The 19,253-nt window shown below is 33.8% G+C and overlaps 1 protein-coding gene across 7 annotated transcripts in view; it reads left to right on the forward strand.

Annotated features, from left to right (window-relative positions):
• Positions 1–19,253, forward strand: part of LOC129002360 (RING finger protein nhl-1-like) — a 184,033-nt gene that overhangs the window by 157,792 nt on the left and 6,988 nt on the right. For 4 of the 7 annotated variants that reach the window (XM_054430098.1, XM_054430104.1, XM_054430099.1 and 1 more), the window contains 8 exons: positions 2,319–2,610; positions 3,381–3,479; positions 4,829–4,933; positions 7,245–7,524; positions 14,010–14,211; positions 16,516–16,749; positions 17,520–17,686; positions 18,003–18,143. In XM_054430098.1, the coding sequence (XP_054286073.1) occupies positions 2,319–2,610; positions 3,381–3,479; positions 4,829–4,933; positions 7,245–7,524; positions 14,010–14,211; positions 16,516–16,749; positions 17,520–17,686; positions 18,003–18,143 (1,520 nt within the window). The remainder of the gene's footprint in view (positions 1–2,318; positions 2,611–3,380; positions 3,480–4,828; positions 4,934–7,244; positions 7,525–14,009; positions 14,212–16,515; positions 16,750–17,519; positions 17,687–18,002; positions 18,144–19,253) is intronic. The other 3 variants (XM_054430102.1, XM_054430101.1, XM_054430103.1) reach the window with 3 other exon arrangements.

Here is a 19,253-nt window from a genome sequence, read left to right on the forward strand (position 1 = left end):
ATCTTTAGTAAAAGTATTTTTTTTACTACTTTTCAATATTTTCTTGAAATAATTCTAGTACACCCACACACAAACATTACCAAAAAGGTATTCTAAAAAAATTACAGTTTGTTGAAAGGTGATTTGTGGTACTATACTATGTATACGCAAAACATATTTAAACGATATACAATATATAATATATTAGATATAGGATATAAATAGCAGTAAAACATTAAGGTTTAACTATATTTTATTTTTTACGAATATTTACATGATTCAACTTTTGAGAATTAGTATAATCTTTTAAATATATACATTTTTGTGTGTATCCACACGATTTTTTCAAAACATTTATTATTTAATGCCCAATTTAACATTTCACTTTGTACAAATATACATTACTGTTTGGTCATAAATTTAAACAACGCCCTATTTGACATAGACGTTGACCTCGAACATATAATTAAGTAGATACATATATTACCATTATTTTCATCAAACTATGTACATTTCTCATTGGTAATCATAGGAAATATGTTAATTCTATGAAGGAAAATTTTAATTAGTAGATCATATAAAGTGAAAATTTATTAAAAGCGATATAGTTATACAACTATGTATAAGATTGTTGTGACATCCATAAACAAAGGTGATAAATATCTATCACCTATCCAGGAGTTTAAGTCTTGCAATTTTCAATGCATGTAATAAATATATTTTAAACCATCACGTACTTTTGAACTACAATGTATATACAATACAATTTCTTATTGCAAATGCTAAATAAGGTCTCAGTTTTGCCTCAGCGTCAATATTACTAATTATACTTCCAAACGTGAACAAAAAAGGTTCTTTACATTGCCAGGGCCAAAGCAAAAGTTAATTGCATGTTACACCTAATACAAGGGAAAAGTTTTTGACAATTAAAAAAAAATTTCAATCTTATATCTACAATGTTTTTATGTTAAATTAGTAAAATCATTTAGATTCAGGTTTAAATACAAATTAAGCTTTAAGATTGATTTAAAATCAAAATTATAATATTTATAATGATTTTAAAATTTGTAAATACATTAAAACCAAACATAAAATTTCATAATCACGAGTGACGGCCTATAAAATAGTACTATTTTTATGAACTAATGAGCTCAATATCACTAAGCAATCAAAATAAATTAATATTAAACATATAATTTATACATGAAACTGTGATGTCGTACGCAAGATTAAATAATTAAACATCATGCAATTATTGTAAAATGTTGATGAAGAAAACGTTGTTAGTATTATGAGGTCAGAAAGTGCCATAGTTGAGTTGTAGCCTAATATATATACACCCCGAAAGTTCAAATGCGTCTTGGGGGCAAATATCTGGGAAAATGAAAGCCCCAAGATATAGAATAAATATTGGCATATTCCTATTTTGCTATAACAACAACTAGCAAAACTAGAAAACTGGCATTAATAAACAAAATTAATAGTAGACTATAAATTATTTATGTGAATGTATAATAATCCTACATAAGGTGAAAATAATCGTTGTCACAGTCACCTGAAGCTTTCATATTATGAGTCTCGCTATTATTTAAAACGTGATGTATTTATTTAACAATATTTTAAATATGTTTTTATTATTTGTTACGTTGCAAAGAATATAATACTATTTGGTTGTGTAAGAATGTTATATCAACCGATAGGGAACGTAAAATCAATTATTGTTGGAATTAAATAGGGGAGATTTAACATATGTGGACGAAATTAGATCCCCTATACCAATGGAGGAATAAAACAAGGATAATTGTAGTCAATTATTTTTCTAGTTGGTTATTGTGTGCTTGTATACAGTCTTAAATAATTAACTATTCGATTTTATTACTTGTGTGTGATTGAACAAATTAATTGAAATAATTAAGAATATCTTTATCTTTATAATATAATTAGCATTATGTTCACTATTTACTATTGAATACTGTAGTAGACGTGTCATCTACATGAACCAGCTAGCAGTAGTCAATTTCTACTCAAATATTTGAATGAGTTACTCGAAGAGTTTACAACTGATATTATATTTCCTTCCCTAATTTTTGGTACTCAAATTTTTAATAATAGTAGAAATACTCATAGTTTGCAAAAGGTCCAGTCAACTCCACTTGGTTTAAGGATCAAATTGAAATCGGTATTTGATATCAAGGTATTATTTTTTTGGCTTAGTGCCCGTTTTCATTTTGAAACTGCTCCAGCTTTAAGGCGGGACGAAATGTCCACTTATCTCCTTGGCCAATGGGTGTTGTACCTTATTATACAACAAATTTTACAAGTTATGTTATGTTGAACAGCTAACAGGGCAAGTGTTGGGACCTCCAGCACTCCATCGACCCCAACAACTCCTACAGCTCCGACTCCGGCAGCCAAGGTAGAAGAGGATGAGGAAGAGGAAAGCAGCGAGGAGAGTTCTGAAAGTGAAGAGTCAGAGTCCGAAGAGGAATCAGACGATAAGACGAAGACGGTGGCTAAGCCCATGGAGAAGACAGACATTGGTCCTCTTCTGGCAAGATCTCAACAGGCAAGGGATTCCGGGAGCGGTACTAGCACGAGGAGGAGTAGCAAAGATGAAGGTTACACTTCAAGGTAGGCTCGTAGTGAGTACATAGTTTTTATAGTTTCTACCACATTATAGTGTTCCCTCCCAAAGGGTATTCTTACCATTATAATGTATTGATCTTTATTTTAACAACTGGTTTTGCCATAGGTAAAGCTACTCCAATATAGGGAAAATATTAAATGACTACTACAAACTTTAAAAATATTTCATAAAAAATATGTGGTATTAAAAGCATGTTTACATTTAGGTTGAGCATTTTTTTTATTTATCATCTTAGCAACCATGTGCAGATCTAGGCTGCAATGTCATAGGCTGAAGCCAACAATCCATGTTTCGGTAATTTTCACTAAGGGAGAAGGCGTGCATTTCTCTTACTTTATTAAAAGTCCTACAAACAGAACGAAGGCCATGCTTGACTGGAAAATGCAGGTTTAAATAAGGAAATGGAATGGGCAAAACAAGGCCTCATTTTAAGCAGTATTAAAGGCTTTGCTTTAGTCTTACAACAAAACAAGATATTTAGTTGGATTCAATCTATTATTGTCTAGAGATGTAAAAGAAAATTAAGCCTTCACTGGTGATTTACATGACGAAAATATTCAAAAATTTATATAATTATACACAGCAAAAATATACTATAAGAATGCACGATATACACTAAAAATGGATTCCACAAAGTAAAGAACTGATATATGCATAGAAACCTTTATTGCTTCCACCAACACCACACCTAATGAAAGTCGTGGGTCAGCTGAGATGTAAGTGACATTTTAAACGTATAAGTTTGGATTTACAGATGGGGAGACCAGTCTTATCTTACGAGAGAATCGTCCCAGGCTCCTGCGAGCATACTAAAGAGAAGAGAAAGTCAAGAGCAAGAGGTTACAGGAAACAGGTACCTCTAATTACGTCGACTTCTTGCAACAGTTTACATGGAGAAAAACTCATAAACACATGTACCAAGAAACGTCATAAAAATATTATTCACATGGCTTTATTGGATACAAAATATTCCTGAGGACAATATTTCCACTCAAAAATATTGAAACGCATACATAAAAGTAAACCACACGAAAGATATTATTTTACAACAAAGAACAATGGAGCATGGAAGATGACAATTACGCAGGAATAAAACATACGCATTAAAACTGCAAGAAAATGATCTTTCATCTGACATCATGTCGGGGCACTTTCAAGACTATGTGCTATGGACAAAATATTCCCTATAGCATTACATCATTCTACCGCGTATGAACCTACATGAAACTTGCACATGTGACCTACATTAATGAACAGGAAGTGTCATTAACAAAGAAATGTTAATAACTGAAACCGTACAGAAAGATGTAAACGTAAAAACATAATTTAAGAAACATGAGGAGTATGTGACGCATCCTCTCACAAACCACGAATTAAATGTCATGTATAAGGTTTTCATGAGAGTTATACTGTAGCAATTATATGTCTCAGCTTGTATATACCAACATCACGTTGCTTATACGAAAATACGCAAGGAGAAAACAAAAAGGAAGAAGAAAAAACATGCCATTTATTTTTATATTACTTGCAAAACAGGGAAAGCTATATTTAACTTCCACTCAATGGTTTACCAACCAAAAAAATAATGGTTTAAGTTCTACACAGTCGATCTTTATAACTATTAAGATTTTATATGACTAGTGTAAAAGGTAGATGTTTTGGGATACACAGTTGTAACGAACATTCTACAATGTAGCCAAGATCGGAATATTCTTGCTTAGCCAAATACTAAAAACAATCATGCTAAGATGTATTGAAACATAGCCATTTACAAAAAAAGAGTTACTGCACATTTTACGAACCCACTGCGAATCCAATTAAAACAAGAAAATAAATTAAAGTGGTTGGTCGGTAATTGCTTTGTTGATTGTTTGGACGTGCAACTAAGCGACATTTGCATTTGATTAAGTATAGATATTATAGCAACAAACATTAATTGCAGCACTAAAATTTTTAGAAATATAAGTGGAGTAAACAATAATGATTATTTTTATGAATTCACATTTCACAGTGCACAGCAAACATGCCCAGTTACAAAACTAAAAACGTCAACATTTGTAACGTCAAAAATAATATAAATGAATACGAAACAATTGGTTAAATTTATCAATTATATTTATATATGTGTTAGTATACACTGTTCAATCAAAGAAAAAAATTTTTGGAAGTTTTAGTTTGTCTAAGGTGAGTATATCTTGTTAGGTATGGCCAGCCCAGCTACAGAACATCTTACGCTAGAGATAGGGACGACCCTCATTCTTATCTTACTAGATCCAGAGACCCTGATCCTGAATCAACCGGGTCGAGGTAACTTAGTCCCTTGTGTAAAGTGTATTTAGTAGATTCTGAAACCCTTGTGGATATCGTGACCAACGATCCCTTTTGAATAAATTTATTTGGTAGTTTTCCCCAATGTGTTAAAAACTGAAAAATGTAGATCTTTATTGTCTAGTGTAACCCCCTATATTAATCTTCTACTATAAGTATATATTCTAAGCATTTTTGATGCTCCTAACATTAACCAAGAATGTTGGTTAAGAATGTTCCAACTGCATTACTGTAGCGTTCACGTAAAGGTTTAGTTCAGGTTTATTGTAGTTGTTTTTATTGGTGTCCCCAGAAGCAAGTGACCTTTTGTTCAAATAGTCGTATACTCGAAAACTGTTACGTTTGTGTGATAAGTCATTTAAAAAAAACCTGTCCGATTTCACACAATATCAATAACATTTAAAATATATATTTTATATACCTAATTGGTTTTGTAAAGTAGTTATGTGTTGTGTTTTAGGTTGGTTTCATGACCTAATTGATGTTGAATATTGTTTGTATTGGGTTATAATTTGTACCACTACAATCTTAAAAAGGTGTATGGTAGATGTTACACCTTAGCGAACCCAAGTTTACTTTTGTATAAGTGTATGTGTTCATTTCCCTCGTAACCAAACAGGTTTTACTGTTAAATTATCAGCTTAGAAGACATTAGATACATACTAGGTTTATTGCTATTGGATTAATATTACTTTCTTAATGATAAAGTAAAACAGTAAATTTGAGTCTGGTCCCTAAACTTGGTATAACATAGCATGTATTCTCCCAAAATCATTAATTATTGACTTTAAATACATTTTTGCTATATTTACGCCTCTATTATTTTACATATGATGTCAGACATGTTTGGAAACAGTTGATTATAATTCCACTCACGTCAAAATGTACAAAGTAAAAGTAAAAGAATAAATGTTTTCTATTCAATTTCCATAAAACTGGTAAATGGTGATTTATACTACTAATCAATAGATCGTGAAACTAATATTTTAAATCCGAATTGTAACATAATTTAATCAACATGGGAATCAGTAAATATAGTTTTGTTGGTAGGCCTATTGACAAACATAAACAAACCCTAATAATTGTGTTTTACTTAATTGTCTTTTAGAATTAATATTTAGTTGATGGTTTAAATTAAATTTAAATACATTTTAAGACAGTGTACATCACTTGTATTCAATTAATAATATAATTATTTCAATAAAGAGTTTTAACATATGAGTCTTAAACATTCGAATAGACACTGGTTATAACATAAAGTATAACAAACTTTGGTAATAGGCCTTTTACATATGATTATACTTTAATAGACAACTCCATTACATTTTTAAGCCCTTAACTTCCATATCTCAAACGGGATTCATACACTATTGTTAACAAATAAATACCTAAATTGACGGGACACGTTAAGTATATAGCTGGAACTTTGTAGTAAAAACACCGTTTTATGGTTTCTTCAGCCCTTGATAGTCTCACAAGAAGATGAGCCTTACTTTGTCTTGTGTATTGTTCCCCAAGGGATGTTTATGCAGTACACGCTCCAAGACCATGCATCACTCCTTGGAAGTCATATAAACAGACAGCCAGCTACCCTATCTGCATATAAATCACCTACGGATAACCCAAACCTACAACAAATAAGATATTAGCATCACCCTTACACCCTCATGTTAGTCACTAAACCTTCAGTACTCATCGGTATTTTCAAAAACATTGAATTAAACCAAACAATTTATTATTAGGTATTCAGGTTTGTTTACTTTAAGAGCATTATTTAGTGACAAATGTTTGCGTATAAAATGGTTTTAAAAGTTTTAAATATTTTATGAATAATTTTCCAAATACTGTACAACCGTAATACCTTGTTTTGCTTATTTACTAAATTGAAAGATAGTTTAACCTTTTGACCTCTTATAGTTAATAAAAAGGATAGCTAAATATATATTTTGAATTTTCAATACGCCTAGTATATTTATTTAAGAGCTTCAAAGATTTTTGCTCAGAAAAATATAAAGCTAATTTTGTACTAATTTTGTAATAATTTTGTACGTCAAGAAACTACGGAAGTAGTAAAAGAATAAGCTTCAAGCCTACTTTGAGCTCAAGGAATGTGTATGCCTTTAAGTTACGCCAAGGTGAGTACTAAACTAGCTCTATAAAAGAGATCTAACTATGAAAGGTGATTTAGTTAGAAAAATACTTTATGAACTGCTAAGTAAAACCGTACGACGTACTGCCTGTGAAATGTGTATGAAATTCACCATGGTAAACATACATATCGTATTTCCAGGTATGGGGATAGCTCTTATCAGTCAAGATACGGTAACAAGGACGACTCCTCCAGTACCACTCCCAGCTGGCGTTCCCGAACGTCCACCACCACAGCCGAGGAGGAACCTACCTCCTCCAGGTACGGTCCTGGGGGGTTCCAGAGCCGATTCCTGAACAAGAGTAAGAGCACGGCCGCCGTCAGTCCGGAGGAGGAAGCGCCAGAAAGGAAGTTCTCTTCTGCTGGCACCGATGACTCCAGATACCCAAGCACGGCTAGGTCCAGATACTCCGCCCTCAAGGTAATTAAGATCCGAGTTGATTTATTGTCTGTTTTGTGTTAGGTTTGCCTGTCAAACTATTAAAGCGAATTGGCTCAAAGGTACATAATGGATCCAAAAGGTTGTAAAAAGGGGTTGTGAGAAAATGTTTAATTGATCGATTTATCACTCTGCGAAGAATGTATTCTTTACTATAATATAATTGTACAATTACCTCGTCACAGCTCCGTAGTTTCCGTATATATTACGGCCGTTTCGGCATCAAAATGCCATCCTCAGATACATACATCCACCGGATTTGGCGTCGTCAAACTTGAAAAACACACGTAACACGATAACAAACATTTAAAACATTTAAAACATAAAAAACGAAAGACAGGCCTGTCGCGCACATGATGAGTACGTGTACGGAAGCTGACTGGACAACTGCTAGTTCGTTCCAGCCGTTGCGGTATTATCTCTTGGACTTTGATCCCTTGGCTTGCTTCGTTTGATGATGTTATTGAAAATAGTGTGAGATTTAAATTGTAGTTGGTCATTTAGTATGGATTCATCGTTGTTTTTTATTTTATGGGCTTTATAAATCTCATATTCCTCAAGGGTGTCTAGTCTATTTCCATTAATACAGGCGTGCAGAATTTCTAAGCCATTGTCCAAATCAAGTAAGTCGTGATTATTGTCAACCAGGTGTTGTGCAAAAGTGGATTTTTGTTTGTCAGTTTTTCCGTTAGGGCGATGTTCTTTGTACCTGATGCTAAAGGAACGTCCTGTTTTTCCAATGTACGTACTCGGACAACTAGCGCATTTTATTTTATATACACCTGATTGGTCAGCTTTATTTTTATTAATCTTAGGTTTTAACTTATTTATAACTTTATTGCTGGTTCTGAAAGCTAGTTTAATTCCATGCTTTTTCAACTCATTCTTTAGGCAGTGTTGCAGGGGATGAGAATAATTTACGCAGACGAATTTCTTGTTTTGCTGGGTTAGATTCTGATTTGGAGTTTGTTTATTTTTGTACTTCTTTACTAAGCTATCGACCATTTTAATGTCATACCCATTAGATAGAGCGATTTGCTTGATGATTTTGAGTTCTCTATTGTAGTTCTGTTCTGTCATTGGGACATTTAATAGGCGATATAGGTACCATGCTATTGTAGGCGGCTAGTTTATGTGATACGGGGTGGTAAGAAGTGCTGTGGATGGTTTGGTTTGATGTAGTAGGCTTTCTATATATGCTAAAATCTAATCTGTTATCAATCTTTTCTATTGTGATGTCCAGGAAATTTATTTTACTTGATTGCTCAGTTTCCATAGTAAACTTCAAATTAGGCGCTATATTGTTGAGGAATTTGTGCAAAAGGTCGAGCTGTCTTGTGTTACCCTTGAAAATAAGGATGGTATCATCAACATAAGGGTGATATTCCATTATCTTGTTTTTCTGCTTGTTTAGGTCTGAGAATATATACTTATTTTCAATATGGTTCAAATATACGTTGGCAAGTAAACTTGATAAAGGAGAGCCCATTGCTAGGCCAGTTGGTTGGTTGTAATATTTATCATTGAATTTGAAATAATTTTGTCTGAGTATTTCTTTTAACAAAGTTAGTAGTTCAGTAATCGCTTCAGGTAGTAAACTCGAATCTTTGTTGAGGTGGTCTTTGACTATGTCTAGAGTTTGGTCGACAGGGACATTAGTAAAGAGATTGACTATGTCGAATGAAACTAGTAAATCATGAGGGTTTACTTGTACATTTTTGGCTTTGTTGATAAAATCATAGGTGTTGATTAGGCTGTAATTATTATGTAGAACTATTTGTTTGCTTAATATATATTCAAGTTTCTTAGTGAGTTTGTATGTTGGGGCTGACGTGTAATCGACCAGTGGTCTTATTGGGGTGCCTTCCTTATGCACTTTAGGCAACCCTCGTAACATTGGTGCATTGGGGTTCATTACACGAAGGCGTTTTATTTCCTCCTCGCTGAAAAGAACTTTGCTACTGTTTATAAGTTTCCTAATTGTCTTCTGGTAATTGTTAGTAGGGTCTTTTTTCAATTCTATTACACCATTACTCTGGATAAAATCGTTGACTTTGTTATTATAATCATCTATGTACATTAGTACAGCTGTATTGCCCTTATCAGCTTTGCATAACAAAGCATTGTTTAAACATAGCTTCTCCTTAATACTACTTAGAGCTAATGTCTCCTTCTTATGTAAATTAATTGAATGTGAGGTTGATTTTGAGTTCTCATGTATCCTATTTAATTTATTAGTCACTATTACACGAGCGGAATTGCGGTTATCTTCATCTTGGATGGCTTTAATTGCACATTCAGCATTAATAAAATCGTCAAACTGTGCTTTTTTGCCTACTTTGGGGAGGTTATACTTTAATCCTTTCTCTAACACAGTAAATTGACAGAACAGAACTACAATAGAGAACTCAAAATCATCAAGCAAATCGCTCTATCTAATGGGTATGACATTAAAATGGTCGATAGCTTAGTAAAGAAGTACAAAAATAAACAAACTCCAAATCAGAATCTAACCCAGCAAAACAAGAAATTCGTCTGCGTAAATTATTCTCATCCCCTGCAACACTGCCTAAAGAATGAGTTGAAAAAGCATGGAATTAAACTAGCTTTCAGAACCAGCAATAAAGTTATAAATAAGTTAAAACCTAAGATTAATAAAAATAAAGCTGACCAATCAGGTGTATATAAAATAAAATGCGCTAGTTGTCCGAGTACGTACATTGGAAAAACAGGACGTTCCTTTAGCATCAGGTACAAAGAACATCGCCCTAACGGAAAAACTGACAAACAAAAATCCACTTTTGCACAACACCTGGTTGACAATAATCACGACTTACTTGATTTGGACAATGGCTTAGAAATTCTGCACGCCTGTATTAATGGAAATAGACTAGACACCCTTGAGGAATATGAGATTTATAAAGCCCATAAAATAAAAAAACAACGATGAATCCATACTAAATGACCAACTACAATTTAAATCTCACACTATTTTCAATAACATCATCAAACGAAGCAAGCCAAGGGATCAAAGTCCAAGAGATAATACCGCAACGGCTGGAACGAACTAGCAGTTGTCCAGTCAGCTTCCGTACACGTACTCATCATGTGCGCGACAGGCCTGTCTTTCGTTTTTTATGTTTTAAATGTTTTAAATGTTTGTTATCGTGTTACGTGTGTGTTTCAAGTTTGACGACGCCAAATCCGGTGGATGTATGTATCTGAGGATGGCATTTTGATGCCGAAACGGCCGTAATATATACGGAAACTACGGAGCTGTGACGAGGTAATTGTACAATTATATTATAGTCATCATTCAGCTCAGGGGCTAAACCATGTCTATTGATTCATATGCTAGTCAAGCAACATTAGCCACACAATACAAGAACATCAAACTGAAACTACACAACACGGTTCAGAACATAAAGTTTAATAAGGACTGCCTTCGTTATGGATTAAAACCTAACTACGTCCAAATAAAGGTTAGAAACAAATCCTTATCAGCCAAGAAAACTTTAGAACAGGCAGAAAAGTTATGGATTAAAAATGAAATAAAGTTTTTATATCGGAAGAAGGATATGTTAAATAGGCTCATGCTTAGAAAATACCTAGAGTTTTCAAACTGCACACACAACATTATTTTCGAAGAAATGTTGGATAAAATTGAGCTTTCTATCACTAAAATTATGAAGTCTAAAAAGTCCACTCTACAAAAAAAGTTTTCAAGCTTAATAAATGAACAAAAACACAAAGAAACAGCAATCTTACATGAGTTTGAATTCTACCCTAGATTAATAAATAACACCGATATAGTACTAGACAATGATGAAGTTTCTGTGTTAGAGAAAGGATTAAAGTATAACCTCCCCAAAGTAGGCAAAAAAGCACAGTTTGACGATTTTATTAATGCTGAATGTGCAATTAAAGCCATCCAAGATGAAGATAACCGCAATTCCGCTCGTGTAATAGTGACTAATAAATTAAATAGGATACATGAGAACTCAAAATCAACCTCACATTCAATTAATTTACATAAGAAGGAGACATTAGCTCTAAGTAGTATTAAGGAGAAGCTATGTTTAAACAATGCTTTGTTATGCAAAGCTGATAAGGGCAATACAGCTGTACTAATGTACATAGATGATTATAATAACAAAGTCAACGATTTTATCCAGAGTAATGGTGTAATGGAATTGAAAAAAGACCCTACTAACAATTACCAGAAGACAATTAGGAAACTTATAAACAGTAGCAAAGTTCTTTTCAGCGAGGAGGAAATAAAACGCCTTTGTGTAATGAACCCCAATGCACCAATGTTACGAGGGTTGCCTAAAGTGCATAAGGAAGGCAGCCCAATAAGACCACTGGTCGATTACACGTCAGCCCCAACATACAAACTCACTAAGAAACTTGAATATATATTAAGCAAACAAATAGTTCTACATAATAATTACAGCCTAATCAACACCTATGATTTTATCAACAAAGCCAAAATGTACAAGTAAACCCTCATGATTTACTAGTTTCATTCGACATAGTCAATCTCTTTACTAATGTCCCTGTCGACCAAACTCTAGACATAGTCAAAGACCACCTCAACAAAGATTCGAGTTTACTACCTGAAGCGATTACTGAACTACTAACTTTGTTAAAAGAAATACTCAGACAAAATTATTTCAAATTCAATGATAAATATTACAACCAACCAACTGGCCTAGCAATGGGCTCTCCTTTATCAAGTTTACTTGCCAACGTATATTTGAACTATATTGAAAATAAGTATATATTCTCAGACCTAAACAAGCAGAAAAACAAGATAATGGAATATCACCGTTATGTTGATGATACCATCCTTATTTTCAAGGGTAACACAAGACAGCTCGACCTTTTGCACAAATTCCTCAACAATATAGCGCCTAATTTGAAGTTTACTATGGAAACTGAGCAATCAAGTAAAATAAATTTCCTGGACATCACAATAGAAAAGATTGATAACAGATTAGATTTTAGCATATATAGAAAGCCTACTACATCAAACCAAACCATCCACAGCACTTCTTACCACCCCGTATCACATAAACTAGCCGCCTACAATAGCATGGTACCTATATCGCCTATTAAATGTCCCAATGACAGAACAGAACTACAATAGAGAACTCAAAATCATCAAGCAAATCGCTCTATCTAATGGGTATGACATTAAAATGGTCGATAGCTTAGTAAAGAAGTACAAAAATAAACAAACTCCAAATCAGAATCTAACCCAGCAAAACAAGAAATTCGTCTGCGTAAATTATTCTCATCCCCTGCAACACTGCCTAAAGAATGAGTTGAAAAAGCATGGAATTAAACTAGCTTTCAGAACCAGCAATAAAGTTATAAATAAGTTAAAACCTAAGATTAATAAAAATAAAGCTGACCAATCAGGTGTATATAAAATAAAATGCGCTAGTTGTCCGAGTACGTACATTGGAAAAACAGGACGTTCCTTTAGCATCAGGTACAAAGAACATCGCCCTAACGGAAAAACTGACAAACAAAAATCCACTTTTGCACAACACCTGGTTGACAATAATCACGACTTACTTGATTTGGACAATGGCTTAGAAATTCTGCACGCCTGTATTAATGGAAATAGACTAGACACCCTTGAGGAATATGAGATTTATAAAGCCCATAAAATAAAAAACAACGATGAATCCATACTAAATGACCAACTACAATTTAAATCTCACACTATTTTCAATAACATCATCAAACGAAGCAAGCCAAGGGATCAAAGTCCAAGAGATAATACCACAACGGCTGGAACGAACTAGCAGTTGTCCAGTCAGCTTCCGTACACGTACTCATCATGTGCGCGACAGGCCTGTCTTTCGTTTTTTATGTTTTAAATGTTTTAAATGTTTGTTATCGTGTTACGTGTGTGTTTCAAGTTTGACGACGCCAAATCCGGTGGATGTATGTATCTGAGGATGGCATTTTGATGCCGAAACGGCCTAAATATATACGGAAACTACGGAGCTGTGACGAGGTAATTGTACAATTATATTATAGTCATCATTCAGCTCAGGGGCTAAACCATGTCTATTGATGTATTCTTTGCTGAAGAGTCAGATATACTTTGTTTAACGTAGAATTGTTTTATTTTCACTGTCAACTTTTTATAGCTATTAAAGTCACAGTAGATAAGTTTTCGTTTAATTTTTTCCTTCAAATCCGTAGGGCTTCAATGATTAAGCGTGTTTGTTCAGAATTAAGTAATTTTCTATAACAAAATTTACAGACCATTTCTTAAGCTTTGTTAAAAGTGGTTTCTCCATTTTGTTGATGTGGTTTAACGTTAGTAAGTTGATAACCAAAGTTATGGAGCTAAATAAATTGTTTTCTTTTGTATCAAATCTATTTTCTCTTGTGTCCCGGCATATTTATATACTACATTAGTATAACATCCCGTTGTTGGGCAGGACCGCAAGACCCGTCTAGCTCGCAGCAAGAGTTCTCACAACTTCGGAGCTGACGAAGACGAGGACCCGGACGAGACGACGTCACCTGCAGCATACATGGCGGCCAAGGGATATGGCCAGAGTGGAAGTGACCTGGCCAGGAGTCGTTCAACTCACACTCTCAAGTCACGAGAGAACTCGCCCGAACGCCCTTCTTCCACAGGTAGGTAAAGCCAACAGCAGCTGAAGCAAATATGACCAGCTGAAGTGAATATGAGTTTTGACGATAATTTTGACTGTGGGAGTTCAAAAATAAATGAAAAGGTGTTTTTTTTAGGTAAACACAACCGAAATTGTGAAAATGAGTACAGATACAATAGCTGTTTGATAGTCAAAATCTATTGTTAGCAAATTTCCCTATAGGGTAATAGCTATTCCGAGAGTCTCATTGACCGATTTATTAAGATTTGACAAATTTATTTATTTCGCCCTCTACTAATAACATTCTATCAAAAACCCTTTTCCCTCCCCTGTCGCAGTAAACTTAAGTACTCGGTTTAACACTAAAGGCCCCATTTCATTAAGTGTTAAACCACGCCAAACCCAAATAACATGCATTTGATATAGGAAAATTAGGTTTTTTGTTATTAACGCAAAAACTAAAAGAGATACGAAGTGTAAATTACAAAGTTGTTAGGAAATAAAAACCCTATAAAATGATGTGCCACTTGATGTATGTTGCTATTTGAAAATTTTTAACAATAATTATTTTCAAATTTTCTAAAATAATTTGATTTTTATTTTCATTATTTCAAAAAACCGTTACTTGTAGCATATCAAAGTAAAGCTAATTTCATAACGAGTAAGAAAATTCAACCGGAGAAGGGCTAAATGCATTGGTATAGGACACACAGAGTATTAAAAAATGTTAAATATTTTTTTAAACAACTGCTGCCATTTTGAAACGGAAAAAGATAATTAATTTCTGTTTTTGCCAAAATGTTTGTCTATCAAATAACTTTAAAATTATGTATAGCATGACATATGTTTACATTTGAAAATTCCGAGATACGAATTAGGGACCCTCAGTCTTCGGCACACCCTGTATTGGGAAAAAGTTAAAAATATTTTTACGTTATTCCTTTGGGGTCGATTTAGCGGAAAATAATTTTATTTCATCCTTGTACGTTAAGCCGTTTTTCCGTAATCAATTTGAGACACCTCTCGTGTGACACCCTGTATAAGTGACAAACTGTGTGTAGGTTAGTTTGAGGTTTTGTTGAAGCAAACACTACCATAGATTTATTACTACGAATTTTAATGAAAGTTTTATAAGGGTGTTTCAAAGAGGACGGGCTTCCTCTTTTACCTTGTTTTTTATATTAGTAATTCAATTTTACAATTTTCCTACCTTGGTCCAGAACTATCTCGTCTGAAAAAGTTTAAAATATCTTTACTAATAGAGTATTAAAAACTAGGTTAATTTCCTAGCTTAGCTGAGCTAGGTTAACTTCTAGCTTGTCTCAAAATTATCTGTTATGCTGGAAGATCCTCAAACCATGGCTGCAATGCACCACTTTTAAAACATGTAACCTCTCTGCTCAAAATTTGTCTTGGTTGAAATTGTTATTTTTTCTGCCAAACATTATTCACTATGATTTATTTATTAAAGTTTTTTTATTTTTTATTATTTTATTATTATTTTTTTTTACAAAGACCATTTAACCAACAAGGCAATTTTCATCATGTTTACATATTAGTTTTAACTTTTAATATGAAACAACTTGTAAAATAATTATCAAGAGATCAACACAATAACTTTGAATATTGTTGAGACACGGAGACTTTTCGGTATTAAATAACGTAAAAAGTATATTTGTAACCTACGTTAAAAAAAGTTTTAAAATATTTCCTAAAAATACGTAAAACTTAAATTTGATCATAAATTAATTTGTAAGTATTCACAAATGGCGTTATTAATTAATTTTTTGTTAACAATCCTTAGTAGCTTTCAGTGTGAACCTCATTGTCGATTGGAGAATGCAGCCAAATTGTTCGCCCTTAGGCCTACTTACAAAAGGCACTAGAAGGTCTCAGTTAGCCACGTGGCTGACGTCAAACTCTACTATGAATTCTTAGCTCAATTTCAATATTAAAACGAATATATTTGTTAGACTTAATATTTACACTTATTGATTTGGATTTGTATTGCGTCTTAAAGATAAAAAGAACGTGTTGTCATACGTGATGACTCCTCGGAATCTGGATAACGATATCCTGGTTTTCTAAGTATGGCAGTAAATAGAAAGATTGATAAACAAACTTTACTTTAAGTACCTGTAAGCCCATATAAACCTTGTAATGCCTCATGTGTCGAAAGAACCAAATTCCGAACCTTGAAACTCCAAAAATATTTTTCTAGTTAGTTCATACTTAATGTTCGCAAGAACAAAATAATGAATAATATTCAAATTGGTTGTTATTTGAGTCAGTTTTCATTTTTTACATCATCTACTGTATGTTTTAGCTGGAGCCAGCAGTGGTGAGAAGGACGGCGCCGCCCTCAGTTCATGGGCAAGGTACCTCAAGAACAAGTACGGCAACAGAGGCAAGGATGGCAAAGACACCAGCAGCGGTACAGCCTCTAGACGACTCAGTCTTGGGCTCCCTCTCAGGACCAACTCAGAAGACAGCTCTGCAGACGATCAAAAAAACCTGCCAGGCTCCCCCACCTCTCCTACTCAAGTTATGGCTCCGGCCGGTGAGATCTCAAACTGAATTCAAAAGAACTGATATGGATCATAAACAAAAAGCAAACTACGTTTTCCTACTACAGTCACCCGACAAAGTGGGCTTCCTTGCACAGATGATAGTACAGAAAGCCTTACTTTGGCACACCGTTTTTTTACTTTGGCGCACAGGTTTTACGTTGGTGCACACCAGTATTCCAACCAAACAACATAAAACAGCGTACTTTTATTATGCAAGTAGTACATGGACGCTTTCAAATGAGTTGGCAACACTTGAAGATATTACGACTACGCTCAGCTTGTGCGGCATTTCCCATTTCGTCCAATGTTTGGATTAACCCAACTTAAAAACGTGCTGTACAGTGTTTGAAATTATCTACAAATTATTTATATGATTTATAGTAACCGTAGGAAAAATATCCATACTCGCCTAGGACTCATGCGTAAACACTTCTCTAGTGTGTAGCAAGGTGCATCTTCGCCCACTAGTTACACAATTAACTAGTTTGGCCCGAAATAAAAAAACATATGTTAATTAATGCTATTAGTATAGGTTAGGTTAGTTTAGGTTGGGTTAGTAGGTTTTGTTTCCTTTCGGGCCAATAACGTCATTTGTTTATGTTTATGATCCATACTGAGCCTTGTATAGTATTCGTGGTAGCTAATAAATAACAAACGCATTGCACGGAAACACGAAACGAAACATTTATCACCAGTGATTTCTGGAGATTTCAATGCATATTTGATGAGCCATGTTATGTTTGGATTGTGATGTTTGCAGGTTTCGCAGCAGTCGGTACTAAGAACCAGTACCTGCAAAAGCGGCGGATGCTGTTCAAGGTAGGGAGTCGGGGGAGCGAGCCTGGATGTTTCACTTGGCCACGAGGTATTGCCGTGGCTCCAGACAACTCCATCGTAGTCGCGGACTCTTCCAACCACAGAGTTCAGGTTAGCTCTAATGTATAACACAAGTCAACAATAACTTTCATACGTAATATATGTATAACATTTATGGTAATGTGTTATGTTTTCAAAATGCACATTTCCAATCCAGCCAATAAAATAAAAAATCACATGTTTTCACTACTTTGAAAAAAATTACATTTACAATTAAATATATTTTTTAACTTTTTTGTGGAGCATTTTGGTGATGGCTAGTTTCTGTTACATAGTTGGACTTTGTGTTACATGGTATTACAAATGTTGTTTATTGATTGTTTAAACAATGCACAAATGCAATACAAAAATACACGATTTTTTGCAGGTTTTTGACTCCAACGGAATATTCTCCAAGGAGTTTGGATCGTACGGGAACGCAGAGGGAGAGTTTGATTGCTTGGCTGGGGTGGCGGTCAATAGGATCGGCCAGTTCATCATTGCAGACCGATACAACCACCGCATACAGGTGGGCTGATCATTAAACATTTCAACCAGAACAGATGTTGACAAGCTGGTTGGCATCCAATAACCCGCGGTAGCCAGACTATTTGGCGGGAACTGGTCTAGCGACCAAACACATTGAACCTGTCACCCAGTGGTTACCGTTTGCAAGCCTCTTTATTTCGTTTGGCTTTGATATCGTGTGTATTTAGGTTACTGTGTTTCAATTGAGCAATATTTCAAATATTTTAATATATATATATATATATATATATATATATATATATATATATATTAATAATATTAATAATATATTAATAATATACGAGAGCACGCCCCGGGGTCGAAAAATCGACCAAAAGTATGTTTTGTGCAAACTTCTCTATTTTCACCACACACTGTAAATAAAACATGTGATTGGAATGTCTTCCATTTGTTTTGATTTTCTATTTATATTTCGTTGTTATTTCGTCATCACCATAGCAACCCATAAGACCCATGTTAATTTTTTAAAATTTCAAATTCATTTTTTGTGCTTATTTTTGAGCCTATTTTAATTTATAAAGGGATTCTGCACACCTACAGGAAAATAGCTTTCTAACGGTATGCGTAGATTTTCCCTACGATACACACGAGCTGAGAAAAAAGGTTTTAAAGAAACATGCTTGCCTATTAATATATAGATATACACGGATTATTATGGGTGTATAAATTAAGAAATACATTTTTGTTGTTACAGTCGAATAGAATGCAAGAAACAGTAATTTGTTCATTGTTCAATGCAGTTTTATTTTAAACTATCCTAAAATAAAATTAATTTTCACAAGATTCAAAATTAAAAGAAAAAAATAATATACTCTTTTTATTCAAATGGTACTGGTATACTCCTGGTAATACCAGGCGAATCCTTTTAAACTCTTAGCCTTTTAAGAATAAAAAAAAAACTCGAAGTAAATAATTTAACTATTTTGTACATAGCAAACAATAATATTTTATCGTTGGAAAAGACAGTGCAATGGAAATAGTAAGCTAACAGAAAATCGGTTTTACAAAAATGATACACAAGATGAAAGATGATACACAATCGTTTTAAATCCTTGTTGATTAGAATTACTTCTTACCACATTGATTTAAT

This window comes from Macrosteles quadrilineatus, unplaced genomic scaffold, assembly GCF_028750875.1.
Source record: "Macrosteles quadrilineatus isolate MER2022 unplaced genomic scaffold, UCM_ALF_1.0 Scaffold_9__3_contigs__length_116548681, whole genome shotgun sequence".
NCBI lineage: Eukaryota > Metazoa > Arthropoda > Insecta > Hemiptera > Cicadellidae > Macrosteles > Macrosteles quadrilineatus.